The sequence below is a fragment of the Rhinopithecus bieti genome, unplaced genomic scaffold (assembly GCF_001698545.2).
Source record: "Rhinopithecus bieti isolate Rb0 unplaced genomic scaffold, ASM169854v2 scaffold_6789, whole genome shotgun sequence".
In the NCBI taxonomy this organism is placed as follows: domain Eukaryota; kingdom Metazoa; phylum Chordata; class Mammalia; order Primates; family Cercopithecidae; genus Rhinopithecus; species Rhinopithecus bieti.
Genome location: NW_016805235.1, coordinates 781,559 through 797,843, shown reverse-complemented (window position 1 = coordinate 797,843; position 16,285 = coordinate 781,559). Strand labels below are relative to the sequence as shown.

General features: G+C 37.6%; 1 protein-coding gene across 2 annotated transcripts in view; it reads left to right on the top strand.

The window, feature by feature from the left end:
- The window catches only part of TOX (thymocyte selection associated high mobility group box), a 325,561-nt gene that overhangs the window by 86,502 nt on the left and 222,774 nt on the right, over nucleotides 1-16,285 (top strand). Inside the window, exon 1 of one of the 2 annotated variants that reach the window (XM_017871748.1) lies at nucleotides 8,431-8,453. The exons of the other annotated variant lie outside the window; for it this stretch is intronic. Within the exon in view, the coding sequence (XP_017727237.1) occupies nucleotides 8,448-8,453 (6 nt within the window). The 5' untranslated portion in view covers nucleotides 8,431-8,447. Of the gene's footprint in view, nucleotides 1-8,430; nucleotides 8,454-16,285 lie in introns of those variants that run through there. 2 annotated transcript variants of the gene reach the window in all.

Genomic DNA, 16,285 nt, shown 5'->3' with positions numbered 1-16,285 from the left:
TCGATATTGCAGGAAGGGTTTTCAAAAAGTTGGCCTCCGTCAGTCCGATGGGAACTGGTTGGGGAGGATACCTGGAAGGCCCCTTTATGGATGGTCCATGTACAGAGCAAAATCTTGGCCACTTGCAGATTTTTATTTGGGTACATTTTCTTCCAGCCTGCTTCCCTGAAGTTCCAAGGACTTTCAGTCTGAAAGGGCAGGAGCAGCTAAGCAATTACTGTCAATGTCTATGTTGAGGCTGCCCTATCTGCTGAGGTCACAGGACCAGCCCCACATGTTCTTGCTACCAGAAAACACACTCTCTAGAATAGATCACTCAAGAGGCTAGGCAGTCTGCTGTGAACACAGTCTTTAAATACATTACAGTGTGGGCTCTGTCAGAAATAGTTTCCTTCCCCTGACATGATGGAGAGATTGGATATATAATTATGATTTGCCCCAATTCGACTAAGACCACTTTTCTTGATGATAGACTGTCCTACTTCATACCTTAGCAAACATTTACATTTATGTCTGGAATAAATTCTAGCTGATCCCTCCTTTCTTGTAATAGTGGTGACTGGGCATTGACCTTTTATTACTGTGGAAAATTCACATAATATGAAATTTACCATTTAAACCATTTTTAAGCACGCAGGTTCAGTGGCATTAAGGACTTTCACGTTGTTGTGCAACCATCCACCACCACTCATCTCCTCAAAGTTTTCATCATCCCCAACTGAAAGCCTGCATCCTCTGGTATCTCCTCATTCTTCCCTCTGCCAGCTCCTTATAACCACTGTAGACAGTTCATTTTTAGCATGTGTTTTTCACTGAGTGCCTACTATGTGCTAGGGGCATCAGCCTGGCAATAGAATGGTGAGTGCGCCTTCTAGGATCTCATAGGAGGAGTGTCAAAGAATTTGGGGACCGTGTTTTAAATCCTGTCCAACTCATAATGGGAGAGTCATGCTCTGGACTTAAGAGGAGTATGGGCATAGCCAAGCTTTGGTCACGAGGAGAGGCTTCTTCTTAAGGGAGATATTCAGACTGAATCTTAACTTCTCTTAGCCTTGGTTTCTTTTATTCTTTTTTCTTTTCTTTTCCCTCCCTCCCTCCCTCCCTCCCTCCCTTCCTTCCTTCCTTTCCTTTCCTTTCCTTTCCTTTCCTTTCCTTTCCTTTCCTTTCCTTTCCTTTCCTTTCCTTTCCTTTCCTTTCGTTCGTTCATTCATTTGTTCTTTCTTTCTTTCGAGATAGAATTTCACTCTGTGGCCCAGGATGGAGTGCAATGGTGCAATCTCGGCTCACTGCAACCTCTGCCTCCCAGGTTCAAGCCTAAGCCTCCCAAGTAGCTGGGATTACAGGCACCTGCCATCACGTCCAGCTAATTTTTTTGTATTTTTAGTAGAGATGGGGTTTCACCATGTTTGCCAGGATAGTCTCGAAGAGACTTCAAGAGATCTACCCACCTCAAGAGATTCTACCAGCCTTGGACTCCCAAAGTGCTGGGATTACAGGTGTGAGCCACTGCACCCAGCGGTTTCTTATTATATAAAATTGAGATAACATTGACCTTAGAGGGTATCCATGAGCTTTAAGTGAAGTGGTGTAATTGAAGCACCTAACACAGTGCCTGGACTCACAAAGCAATCCTAAATGTCAGAGCTTTATTATTATTAAAGAAAGCACAGGCATTAGCCAGAGGGATAGGTGAAGGAAGAGGAATGCAATTGGAAGTGATGACATGGGCAGAGGTTCCAAGGCACCTGACTGTGGGGTGTGCTCTCGAGACTGCGAGGCAGGAGCCATCACAAAACAAAAGAATGTTTGTTGGTGGAGTCATTAATAATAGTGAATATGAAAGAAATTATTCAATGTGTCATTAACATAATAATAAATATTAAAATTTTAAGTAACATTGAACATTATTTCCATTATTTGATTTTACTGTGTCACAGTTCCACTTATAAACTTAAAATGACTATAAGAGAGCTCTAGACTTTTCCCTTAAACTTTTCAGTATTTCCATCCTAGTTACTTAGGGCTACATCCTTAAGGTCATCTTGAATCCCACACTTCTCCTTCACTCCCATATTGGGTCCAGCTCTTCCTCTCAATTTCTGATGTTCCTGCTCTAGCCAAACCATGAGTGCAGCTCATGTGGATTGCTGTAGAGGCTTTCTATCTAGTCTCCTTGATTTTCCTCTTACTACCCTACCATCCCTTTTTCACCCAGAAGATGGAGAGAGAAAACATTAAGCATTAAGTCAGATGATGCCACTGATTCACACACGAATCTTCAGATTCTTTTCATTGCACTGAAGGGGAAAATCCAGTTTCTCTTTATGTACTCAAGACTATGCATTTTCCAGACCTTTTCCATCCCTCCAATCTCATTTTGTATTTTTCTCTGCTTTATTTATTAATTTTTAATGTTCTTCATATTGGCTAAACTTATTCCCACCTCAGGGTCACAGCCCAATCTGCTCACTCAGTCTGGAACAATCTTCCTTGAAGCTAGCTTGTTGTCATTCGATTCTCAGCCTAAATGTCACCTCCTCAGAGAGGCCTTCCTTGATTGTCCACTCTAAAACATCTTCACTCTTCAATCTCAAACCTTACATCTTACTTTGCATTCTTCATAGATCTGTGTGCTTGGAAGTTTTCCCATTTATTGGTTGACCTTGTTTGCCTCTCCCCACTAGAATTTAAGCTCCTTGAAAGCAGGGGTATACATGCCTCATATTTTTGTTCCCTAATTTATACCCAATGATTAGAACAGTGTCTGGAACATAGCGTGTGCCCAGTTAAGTGTTGGCCAAATACTTAAGCACATGAATCTTATATAAAATCAATAAATGGTTGACGTATGCCCAGTCAGTGTGAAACACAGGCACCTGCAATGGGCACTGGGATGAGAAACTTGCACATCTTGTCCTAGAAGTTTTCAAACTCAATGAAGTAACCAACGTATAAAGAATTTCAATGTGCCATTAGTTGAGACTAATGAAATATCAGAACTTTAAGTATGAGTTCTTATTTTCTATAATGCCTTAATCTAATCCCCTGTCTCCAATCTAATTCATCTCTTCCTTGTTCTTTTCACACCTATGGCTTCTCTTGCTCACCTGTCATACCTAACTGGAATGTGTCATACCTAACTGGTCTCCAAAGTGGACAATTGCTTATACTTCTTTGTGCCCCCAATAATTTTTTTCTCTGCATATGGCAAATACATCTTAGTTGATAATTGTATTGATTGACTAACAATTAATATGAATGTGATACTTCATATCAAATGTTTAGATGTGTTTTTGCCATGAAATTCTGATGTATGATGTTTCTGACACAATGACTCAGTATGTGGATGGAAGAGCTTTATAGAAAAAATGAGAGGAGATTCTGATTCTCATTGAAAAGGTACACAGGTAATGCCTACTCTTCCCAAAGTTAACAGAGGAAATCCTTGTGGCCATAGTGTAAACATTGTAAATAAGCAGTCTGTTATCAATCATGTTTTATTACCATTGGAACATGCTGAGTGCTTTGATAATGACCTCAGGAGCCAGTAGCCTCAGTAACCTAGATGTTACCAAGGAACTCTAGAACAGCTCAAAGCCTAAAACATTGACCTTCAACCTGCCTGGAAGCAGATGGAACACTGTGTGAACAACTGGCCATGTGTAAATGTTAACCTGTTTACTTAGTGACGTTAGAAGAAGCAAACGAGCACGTATGCTTATGTTTTTCCATTTCGTAGAGCTTCAGTGGCTTTTGTTAAGAAAAGTTCTTCAAATATTAAACAAAAGACTGGGAAATATTAGATTCATTAGTAATGTACAACTTACTACCATTGCTTTAGCAGCAAGTGTGCAGTGTGCTTAAGAGAAGTAACAGTAACAAACATTACTTATTTCTGTGGTTGTCAACATTTAATTAAACAGGGCCCCTACATCTTAAGATGTCACTGTTTTGTATATATGCAATAAAAGGTTTAAATTAAAATACTGTACAATTAGTTTGCATAGAAAAATGACTTTTGCAGACCTCTACAATAGACAGTTTAGAGAAATAAGCATTTTGTGTTTAAATTGTGCTCCTTAGTATTTTAAACAGATGGCAATGGCTTTCCTCTTGATTATAACTTTGAGGCATGCTTTACTAAATGGAATCAGCGGGGTTCATTAAGGTCCCATTTGATGTATCAGTATTATAAAAATACCATGTTAATTATCCTCAAACGTTGCAAGTTACCTCCATTTTCCTGCAATCAGAAGATGAGAGAAACCCTGTGAAGCAAATTAGTCCTAATTGAAAGAGGACTGATTAATATTTAAATAAGGCATTGTGTGAGGGATTCTGCCATGAGAAAAATAGGCTGAACATCTGAATTAATTGCATAGCAGGTTAAATTAAATTTCATATAATGGGTTGGAAGATGAGTTGGCACAGTGCTTTAGCAGTGAGCACAATGGCTGAAATACCAGTCTTTTCTTTCACTCTTGGCTGAATTCCATCGAGGTCCTTGTAGCCATTACCTCTTTGTTGTCTCTTTCAATGCAAACAAAGGTACTAACAGAAAATTGCTACCACATTTTAAAAAATGTTAATCCTTTTTGGGAGACAGCACCTGTCTACATTTTCTCCATTTCTCTTCCACCTTGTCTGTAAAATTGGGAAACATTAGTATCTTTTTCCTTGCCAGGTTTAATGAGGATTGATGTCATAAAATGCTAATGGCTGGAATATAGTTAGAATTGTGCTATTAGTGGGTTATCACTGTCTGACATTTTCACTGCACAGGAGCACGCATGTGGAGCCTGTTTAAAGTGATTGGGTTACGTAAGGGTCCCTGTTAGGGATATTTAATCCAACATAAATTACTTATGCACTTTGTTAGTGTTCAAAGAAAGAGTGTCACGTTGTACATGCTGGCAGTTTTCCAGTCAAGAGCTGTTAATTACTGTACAGCGACTGAATACATTTTGCGGCAGTGGAAGTCATGGGGATGGAGCGGGGGACTATATCTATATTCCATCTAACTAAAAATGAATAAATGAGAGTGTATAGGAAAAGAAATAGACTGAAGTCATTTTTGCCCTTAGGAATTATAGTGCCATTTGTTTTCATTTTGAAAATAAAAACAAATGACAGTACGATTTCCTCCGAGGAAAAGTACTTTAGTTGTAAAGCATTTCTGTCCCAAAACAAGCAATTATCTATTTGTATGCTGATGAAAACCAAATACATTTCCTGAAGCCTCAATTCAGAATTTTACAACTTTGTGAACCTCAAGGTTTGCTACGTTATTGACTAATCAAGTCAAAAACTATAGCAATGATAAAAACAATTTAAAAAATATTTTACAGCTACCATAATGTTTCTAAAATTACCTGTTTACAAACTTTGGTAGATCAGCAACTGTCTTTTTAATGTAACTTTGAAGGATCGAGCAGACTTTGTTCATATTAAAACTATGAAATCTGCTATTGTTTGAAAACCTAAGTGGGAAAAAGAAAAGTTCTTTCAACAAGTCTATTTTTCTGCTTTGAGTAACATTGCAGTCAAGTCAAGGAGCTGAGCTAATCTATGTTCCTGAGTGTGCACCCCGGTGTTATTTAGAAGAGTGTTCATAGGCAATATGTATGTATGTATGTATCTATATATTTATCTAAATATCTATCTAGATATGTTTATATCTGTCTATATATTAGATCTTCCCAATACTATCCATTTGCCACAATAGCCTGAAGCATATATTATGATTTTTTTGCAAACAATTCATTTTTGATGTCTAAGAAATTATAAAATATATGGTTTCTAAGCCTTTGTAAAATAACCCCTTTTCTGAATTATGGCTCTGAACAAAGAACATTTCATTTTTGTAGCTCATATTATAGCCATCGGTTTTAAATTAAGACTTGGAAATATGTGACTAGCATATTTATAAACTTCCTTTAGAAAGGAAAAAAAAGTTCGTTCTTATTGAGGAATGATAAGTTAGGCACAACTGGGTCAAACACATGGTGCTATTTTAATAACAGAATTAAAATGTTTTGATTAGCAATATTAAAAAGAATTTCTTATTAAGGAGAGCTCACTGCTATTTTATACAAATTCGTGGTAACAGATACAAATTCATGCAGTTAGTTCTAATGGTTAGTATATCATCTATTAATGAATTCATGCTTCGAAAGATTTCAAAGATGTTTCTGCTTTGAACACAGAGTTGTAAGACTTGATGCTAGGGAGTTGATTCCTAATAATTCACATGGGATATCAGTGAAATACGAAGCCCAGCTAAATTTAACCGGCTAACAACCATGTGTATGAAGAGCAGTAGGTCACAGTTTTGCAAGAAAGGACCTATTACCACATTCAAATATATAGAAGTCTATATTCATCTCTTGATGAGGATCATATGTGTACCGGTAACTCCTCTAAGGCTAATGGGAGTTCATCAGAAATATCATTTGTGCACTTCTGGGCAATGGACCAATCTCGTGAGTGGATTGTGAGTGATGAGACTATTTCAATGAAGTCCATAAAAAATCAGATTGGGCAAAGGTAATAATTCCTTCATAATTGGCTTAATGATGAGAGGAAACATGAAAAGATATAAATCTGTGCAACAAATCAAGAATGTTTTAGAAAAGTACTTAGACTCAAACCAGTTGGTGCTGTCAAACAGAAAGACTGGTTTTAAAAAGAAAACATTTTCATGTTTTAAATCATCTTTGTCATTGAAAAATTTTTTAAAACCCTTGCATCTATGACATAAGGATGCATTTCATGTGACTAACACTGAAACAAAGACAATCAATTGCAAAAATGTCTGCAAATCTCAAAGATCACATTTTTTTAAAATCTGAAGTGTAATTAGAGGAAAATTTCATGGTCTGTAATTCTAGCATCTCTTAGGTAGACAGATATTTCTGCCTGCTGGAGATGTTATATGCTTTTATAAAACTTGGAACCTTCTTTGTAATCAAGTTCTTTACTAACCAGTAGTGTTCCAGGTCCTAGAACTAGACAATCTGGATATAACTTTAGCATTAAATCAGAAACCAGAAATGTTTCCTTTGTGGATTGCACCCAGTCTGTTTCTTTAGTAGGTGGTAGCTTTCATGGTGAGAACATGAATAAAGCGATGCAAAGGGGCAAACAGGGAAGTAGCCAATGGAATTTTGGTAATGATGAAAGCCTTCAGTAGTCACTTTCCACCTCTTCTCCACTCCCCTTCCCCAGTGCTTCCCCACTCCTTCTGGACTAATCACAGGGACACTGGTTTTTTTTTTTTTTTTTCCTTCCTCTCTCTTTCTCTTTAAAGAATTCCGTAAATGTATTGAATTGTCTTATGTTCTTATGAAAATTTTGCATTCAAATATTTGGTGCTCCTGGGGCGGGAGAGGCAGAAAATTATCATGTGTTAAATATTGAAACTTCAGTAGGTGGAGAATATTTCTTTCTGATGACCTGAAACTTTAAGAAATTAAATGATAGAATCACTCTATGCAGTACACGGTACCTGAATATCACTCAAATGACAAGTGCTGTTAATCGCATTTCTCAGTGTCCAGGGTTACAGGCTTATGGGACTGACAATAATAGTGGATTCTAGATCGTGTAAGCTTTCTTTTCCAAATCCAGATTGCTAAAGGAAAATAGCTCATTTATCAGATTGAAAGAAGTCCTTGCAGAGTCTATAGCACAATGCTGTGAAGTACATGCATGTGTAGTCCAGAAATTCTAAAATTTTAGCAATTTTAGAAATACTGATCAATCTAATCCCTGCCCCCCACCTCCTTTTTTAGTTGTTTTAAAAAATGAGATGTTTGTAATCATGGCCCACCAAGTTCCATTCTTCTATTGCTTTCCTTACACATTCCTCTCAGGCCTTCCTATTGGTCCTTGACTTTGCTAGTCACTAAAACCTGTCCTCCAAGATACCAGCAGCACTCTGAAGTAAGTCATCACAGTGACATGGGGGCATGGACCATCCTAGAAAGAGGACACATCAAAAGTGTGCACGGATATTGTGCAGTTTCAATATTGACTCCACTGGGGCTCATTTCGTGTGTTCAATGAATGACTGAAAGAAAAAAACATAAAGTTAAGTGAAACAAATCTAGAACCCATTAATGCCCTTGAATGAGTGCAGATAGCATGTATAACCTTTCGTCTCACTTTTTTGCCACTCTTGAAACTTGCACCTCGATAAAGCTGTAGTCCTTTGTGTCTACACTCACGCGGTGCATTGCTCATGACCAGTTCAATTCTATTCAGTCACCCTTTTTAAGTACTGACTCTAAGTCTGGAACTCCATTAGTTCTGGAGGTAGAATCAGAGAGAGGCAAGGTCCCAGTCCTTGATGAGTCCCCCTCACGGGGAAGGCAGTCCTATGAATACTGGATACTGCTTCAGTGTGAGAAGTGCAGTGACAATGCTGAGGATGAAGTTGGAGGGGAATGCAGGTAAGCAAACCGTCTGCCTGGGGAAACAGGAGCTGGAGAGCCACTGAAAAGGTGACCTATGAGTTGGGCCTTGAAGAAGGAAGTCACCAGGCCAATTGAGAGACTAGGGGGAGAAGGCAGAGTGGTGGGAAGATCACTGGATATTCACCAGCGGGGTGATAAGTAGGCATGTTTAAAATGTGGCATTTATCAGGTTAGAATGGCTATAGAGAAGGCTAGAAGGGTAAGTTGGGATCCCGTTATGCTTGAAGGCCCTATGTGCCTGGTTAAGAATATAATCTTTTCTGCTTACTTTATGTGTAGTGCTACCTTTCCCATTGGATAATGGTGAGCCTCCAGGGAGCATGGACTGGCCTCAGTCTTGTATTGGATGTTCAGTAGGCACTTAAGGAGTGTCTAGTGAGTTAAATAAACAGCTGGTGAATTGATTGATTGAATGAACTTACAATTTCTTTCTTTCTTTTTGCATAAAACACCCCCACAAAGACATACTGTAATGAAGTCCCACTCAAGAAATAGCATAGAATCAGGGAATTTCATCCTGAGAGGGACCTTTAGGATCCTCTGGCCCAGATTATCAATCTTGCAGATATGCACTGAGTGGCTCGCCCAAGGCTGCAGTACTAGGGGCTGTCAGGGCTGAGGCCTGGGTCTTCTGAGTCCAAGTTAAGTATATTTTACACTCTACTGTGTACCTACTAACATTTTCTGAAATACCACTTTGTGGTAGAAATATGGAGATAGAACTTTCTTAAAGCATAAAGGGATTTCTGTGGCTACTATATATCATTTTCTGTTAATAGTTAATATTTAAAAACACTTTATGATGATGTTTAACAGTCCTATTAATTACAAACTTTGCCAAATTTGACTGTCTTTGGAATTGGCATTTACTTTAATAATTTTAGTTTTTAAAGAAAATGAATCTTGGATATGTTGTCACTCTAAATTGTATGGGGTGATCACATGGCCACTTTTCTAGAGCTCACACACCTTTTTTTTTTCTTTTTTGGGGTAAAAACAAGCACACAGAAGTTAGTTTTTAAAAAGTTGCAGCCAGAAGAGATATAATTCAGATTATCTGAAACTCACATCCTATACACAGCCTAGCTGGGTTAGTGATAAGGTTTCCTAGACCACTGCATTTAGCAGCAGCAAATTATAAAGAGGGCTGCTGGCTACCATGTCAGGCTGCTAACTGACCACAAAAACGTGACAACCTGACAGGTATATAGGATCTGGACAAACTGTTTTTAAAATACCTACTCTTAAGCATTTAAGAGGCATAAAGGCCTGGGGCCGTTTTCTATGACGCTTAGCACATACTTAGTAGCTACTGAGAATATCCTCTTATACTACAAATTATAGTAATTAATGTTCCAACCCAAAAGTCTGATTTATCAAGAAAAAGGAAGCTATAAGCTTTTTAAATAAAGCATTGATTACACAATTCACTTTAGAAATATTTTTATCTAAAACTGATCAAATGCTGTGAAATATTTGTTATTTCTAAGCTATAAGTGAAAATAGCTATCCAGACAGTTTATCTCTTAATATCAACAAGCACATACTGAATGCTTCTCATATGTCAGGCACTGTGTTAACTACTGGGCGATTACACAGATTCAGAGTTCTGAGGCTTGCTGTCAAGAAGTTTATAACCCAGTGCAAGAGAGAGAAAGACAGATTCAGAGAATGCCTTCCCTAGGATGTTCTATTAATATACAGCTATTTCTTTTTCTTTTCATTATATTGCCTTTTCTTTTCATTACCTTCATTGATCTTAAGTATGCTCTTGATTGTAGTGAAAGCTATAAACTCTTTTCTTCCATGTGTCCAACTTGGAATTCTCTTCTCTCATTTCCCGTAACTTAACTGAAGTGAGAACTTTGGGGAGTTCAAGCACTGTTTCACTTATTTCTTTTTTCAAGCTTGAGCTTTGTGACCAACAGATGACTATAATCATTTTAGGGTATGACATTTTGTTAGAAGTACAGGAACCCAGTTACTTGGCACAACACTCTGTGTTGGAGTCAGTATTACTTTTCCCATTTTGTAGGTGAGAAAAGCAAGACTCAGAGAAGTAAAATGAAATTACTTGATTTCACAGAGCAAATAAGTCCGGTTGGCATTTAGTAATAGTCTGTGTTCCAAGAAGATGAATCTTAGTGACCTTCCATGGTATTAGAACAGTTAAAACTTCTCAACTGTGGAAAAATAATAGGGTACTTTATTTGTACTGTAGTGGAAAGAGCCATAGACTGAGTCTCCTATGATGAGTTGTGTTACTAAGTGGTGGTGGGATTTAGAGCAGATCACTTAACTTCTCGGAGTAGGCTTCTCCAACTGTAAAATTCAGAGACTGACCAGACAAAATACGTATTGTAAAATCTGTTATGTGATTCTCAAATATTGAAAATTAGAGTCATAGAGTACCTTTGTAATGGTTTTTAGTAAAGGTAGTCTCTTCAGGTATCTTCACAACTCATGAGAGTATGAAAGGGCCATGCAACACTGTTGTAAAGATTAGGGGTTGTCACAGTAACAGGCACAGGCTGGACATTAACTGTGTACTAAACTGGATTCATAAATTATTCTTAAAATGATATGAAGTGCACTGAACGCACATAAGCTAAGCCATAGGCTCAACTCAAAAGTCTTCTTAAAAACCTTCAGTTTCTCAGCAAGATGGGTCCTCAAAGCAGGTTTGCTGCACATCATTGGTCTGAACTTCAAAAATTGCAGAGTGGAAGTCATATGCCACTGAGATTTTCATTATTTTAATGTAACTGTTTATGAAAGGAGTTAGAGCTCATAATAGTAACTGGTTTCTAGCCATTTGAGAACGGTGTGTGCTTTTCATAGAAGCTTTTCACTTTTCACCTCCCACTGGAGTAGTGAAGGTCTCAATTCCAAACTGCAAGCTGGGTTTCGCTGTCATCCTTCAAGATAGCGTTTGTCTAGGCAAAGTAAGCCAACAGTCAAGACCACCACAGGCCTTTCATTCCTAGCTCTTGATTGCTCACCTGTCTATTTCTAGTTATGAATCATCCATTATCACCTTTAAATCCCATATTCAAGATCTGCTTCCACCTAGACATCTTAGATGACCCTTTCTTCACTATGAGTTTACCAGTTGCTACGTTTTAAGAAGCAGAAATAATTTAAGAAAAAGCAAATCAATCATCCTGTAATCTGAAAAGTAAGATCATACAATTTACAATTTGTGCATGTGTCGAGGCAGTGTGAGGTAAAGGGAAAAGCAAGAATTGTGGAACTGAATGTGCATGGGTTTAAATCCCGTTGGCTGTTAGCTGTGTGGAATTAGGGAAGGTACATGACCTCTTTCATATCTTCATTTGTAAATGGGGTCTAGAAAGCCAGTGTTATAGAGTTGTGTGGTTTAAATGACAGTGTACATAAAGCTCTCACATAGAACATATCAGAGTCTTTGGTTGGGTTTTCTACACTGATCCTCCCCCTCCATTAGTGAGATAATTGTGGGTGACTGAAATGAAAATGAATGAGTTTAAAGACTGGGAATGTGCCAATGAAATTCACAAAACTCACCAAACTTAAGTCTAACTCCATTTCACTATATGATTCGAGTTTCTAAGTCATAGTTAAAATATTCAGTCTAATTTAGAAAATCTAAATTGATATAATGATGGTTCATAAACACCTTCTGCATTTAATCGGGGGTGCAACTTAAATTTCCTAATTAAAAATGGTGACACTTTAGAGGGCAGTAAGTGACAAATGGCTTCTGTAATAATCCCTTCATAGGAAATGTGAGTTATTTTGTAACCAAAAATAACATTACATGTAGACTTTAAGAATTTCTCACATACAGACTGACTAGATGATAATTTGGGTGATTTTTCTCCTTTCCCTTCTATTATAGATCCACAAGGCAATATTGTAGCTTTTATCACCTAATCAAATTTAATAGAAAGTTTCAGGAAAAGTTAATTAAAAAATGGTATTAATCCAGATGTGACGGTTGGAATTTCAATCATGATTTTGATTCTCTGCATATATTTGAAGGAAAATCAAAATGATATATTATATACCAGTTTACGGTAATTTTTAAGAGATGCCTACAACAGGAGTCACTTTGTTTTAGAGAACTATTTCACTATTTGAGAAACCAATCTATTTTTGTATTTTGGATATGTTCCAAATTGTAGGTCCCATAGAGACTTTCTTTTCTGGAGGATGACCTGCTCAGTTAAGAAGCAGTGTCAGATTTATATCTATCTCGATCTATATATGTATCTATATATATCTGACACTGTATATATATATAGAAAATATATGTATATTTTCGCCTGCAGAAAAACCTGTTGCCTGGCAAAATTTAACAAGTGACCTTTTTTTCTGACAACAGATGGCAGTATTTTCAGGGACAATAGCCATGTTTTTATTAGCTACCAGAGAATCTCATACTACATTTCTTTCACCAACCTCCCGCTCCTGCTTCCCCAGCTCCCTAATCAGGAGCTAGTGCGCACAGGAGAGCTTGGTTAGCACTTTGACTTCATACGATTTTTTTTAATAGAAAAAAAAATGGCTGGAATGAATTGTCCCTTTGTTTAAAAGTTTTAAGTTTTAGATACATTTTCTGCTGTTACATTGGTTTAGAGAAATTAAATTTTACAACTCTCTCTTTTTTTTTTTTTTTTTTTGAGACAAGGTCTGGCTCTGTCACACAGGCTGGAGTGCAGTGGCATGATCACGGCTGACTGTAGCTTCAAACTCCCAAATGATTCCCTGACCTCAGCCTCCCGAGTAGCTGGGACTACTGGGACTACAGGCATGTACCACCATGCCTGGCTAATTCTTTTTTTATTTTTTGTAGAGACAGGGTATCACTATGTTGCTCAGGCTGGAAGTCTATTCTTTTTTTTTTTTTCTTTTTTTTTTTTTTTTGAGACGGAGTCTCACTGTGTTGCCCAGGCTGGAGTGCCCTGGCGCTCTCTTGGCTCACTGCAAGCTCCACCTCCGGGGTTCACGCCATTCTCCTGCCTCAGCCTCCCGAGTAGCTGAGACTACAGGCGCCCGCCACCACGCCCAGCTAATTTTTTGTATTTTAAGTAGAGACGGGGTTTCACCGTGTTAGCCAGAATGGCCTCCATCTCCGGACCTCGTGATCCGCCCACCTCGGCCTCCGAATGTGCTGGGATTATAGACGTGAGCCACCGCGCCCGGCCTGGAACTCTATTCTTTTAATAAAAGGAAAAGCTTCTTTTGTACATAGGAATGATTACTATTGCCTAAACTATATTCTACAGATACAACTTTACGTAAACTTGATAATTATCAAAGTGCATTTTTATTTACAATGCGAAGTTTACAATACTTATAACGGATATGGTAATGTAAAAGTATGGTAAATAATGTAATGATATGTACATGTATGAATGGTAAATAATGCCCGTAAAGACAATGTAAAAGTATGATAATACTTTTACATGACACTTAAAAAGAAATTGTAAGATGTCTGCTGATAGGCCTGTTCATACAGGCACATGGCATTTTAGGACTTTGACAGGAGCTATGTCTTAAATACTGTATTGTATTCCTGTTGCACTTGATTGTGTATTGTAGTTGTGGGCATGGAGAAACATTGATTCTGAGCTGGGTTAGAAAGTAGAGTGAGTTTTGGACAAGAAGAGAGGATAAAGAAAAGCATTCTCAGCAAAGAGTAGCAGCAGAAGTCCTCACAGTGGGTGGGACATCATGGAAATGACAAATATTAATAGTTGAGCTTATCCTAAGTGAAATGATTGGAAGATGGGGTTGTACCAAATTGTGAAGATCCTTGAATGACCCTGTGGGCCCGCAGTTTTCACATTAAAAACAAGAACTCTGTCCTTTCCTGTAAATACTCTAGTGGAAGCCCAGTATGGTTTATGAAACAAATACTATAGTGCTTTTGAAGCCTATTCCTGAAAACACTTCCACAACATTCATAGTACTGTACTATCTTCTGAGCTAAGGTTGAAAATTAACATTGTAGAAACAACTCATAGGCAAGGTACACATTCATTCATTTATTTGTTCATTTTACAAACTGAGCGCCTACTATGTGCCATGCAGTTTAAGTGTATGGTATTTCATATTTAAACTTGAAGAGTGAACTATGTATGATTCATTTGAGACATGCAGCCGAGTTTCATCAGGAGAAAAATATTTTGCAAAGCAAATCAACTTCTAAGTGTTACATGACCGAATTGTAGGACGTGTGAAATACACTGCTCACTGAGTGAAATAATAATCTGTAATGATTCCAAAGCAGAAGCACACACATGTTATGCATACTCTCATTCCGTTTTATGTGGTCAAATATAAATATCATATATATGACTACACACACAGAAAATATTCATCTGTTGATCTAAATGATTATGTATCTATACAAAATGACAAGAGTAAACCCATTAAATTATATTTTTACTTTACTTAGAAATATATTCTTAGTATTTTGTCGATTGAGACACAAATTAGATTTCATTTTGGCTAGGCAATCATTTTTGTCTTCTCTTCAACTTTCGACACTGGTTTGTGTCTGCTGTGTAAAAAGTAGAATGGCTGTCCTATTTCTGTCTGTTTCCATTACACTATTCTTTCTGTGCTACGTTCTCTTTCTCTTTGTGCCTAGTGGGACATTAAAGGTTCTGTAATTATTTTGATAAGATCAGGATTGTGGATTTTTTTTGGTTCCACTCAGTTATTTGCTAATAATCTGGCTTTAGTGCTGAAGGCTAACAAATTTCTTATTTAACAATGCATGTTTAAAAATGATACCCTGAAGAATACTATGGTTACTAGTCTATAGTCTATCAATTATCTAAATTATGTAATTATCCCTCAATTTTAGGAAATATACTATATAATGTTTAAATTTTGTACACTAAAGAAAGCAAATGAATGTAGAGTATTAATGAAAGTAAATGATGTTATCCTGGTGAGAAAATTAATCAGGATCTACCTGTGAAAAAATTTTTATAAAATAGGGATTATCAAACAATGCAAAGTCTTATATTCAGAAACTAAAATGGGATAACAGTAGTGATTACCCAGGCTACAAGGCTTAACAATGAAAACAGAACTCTCAGACATCTAAGGAACTATCCTGGCAAGTTAAATCATTGAGAATCAACCATGAGCTAGGACAACCATAATAATCCATATCTTTAAAAAATTATAATTATTCTGTTCTCAGTCCTGGGTAGTCATAGTGGGATTGTTGTTGGCTATACCCTAAAATTTAGGGTTTTTCCTTTTAATCAGCAAGAAAGGCATTAACTATGAATATATTATTAAAATCAAAAAGAAAAGTTCGAACTTTCAGGTCCGCAGTTGCTGAACTCACCTGGGGAGTCCACAGTAAGCCTCAAGCCAGTGTTGGTTCTGGGTTCTGCAGCAGAAGTGAAGAAATTCCAGAACACCCCAGAGAGCAAAATGGTGGGAAAGCACATGGGGTATATGGATTTAGAATCCTTCCATGTGACTCGGAACCCCTGGGAAATCTTGCAGTAGAGACATTCAGTGACTTGTTTAACCTTGCATGTCCCAACTTACTTAATCTATTGGAGAATGACGTACTATCCATACTGTGGAACCAACTTTGGGAAATGTTATTCTGGAATTTCCCTGATATTGAAATAAAACTTGAGCGCTCCTCTGTTGCTGAGCCCAACTGCCAGGGAAAACGGTAGGGGACAAAAGGGAGAGGAATTCCCCAGAGCCTTCTCAGTTCCCTGTTCCCACTGACACACCCATTTCTCACCTGGGTTCTTGTCCACAAAAATGTCAAATCTGCTCCT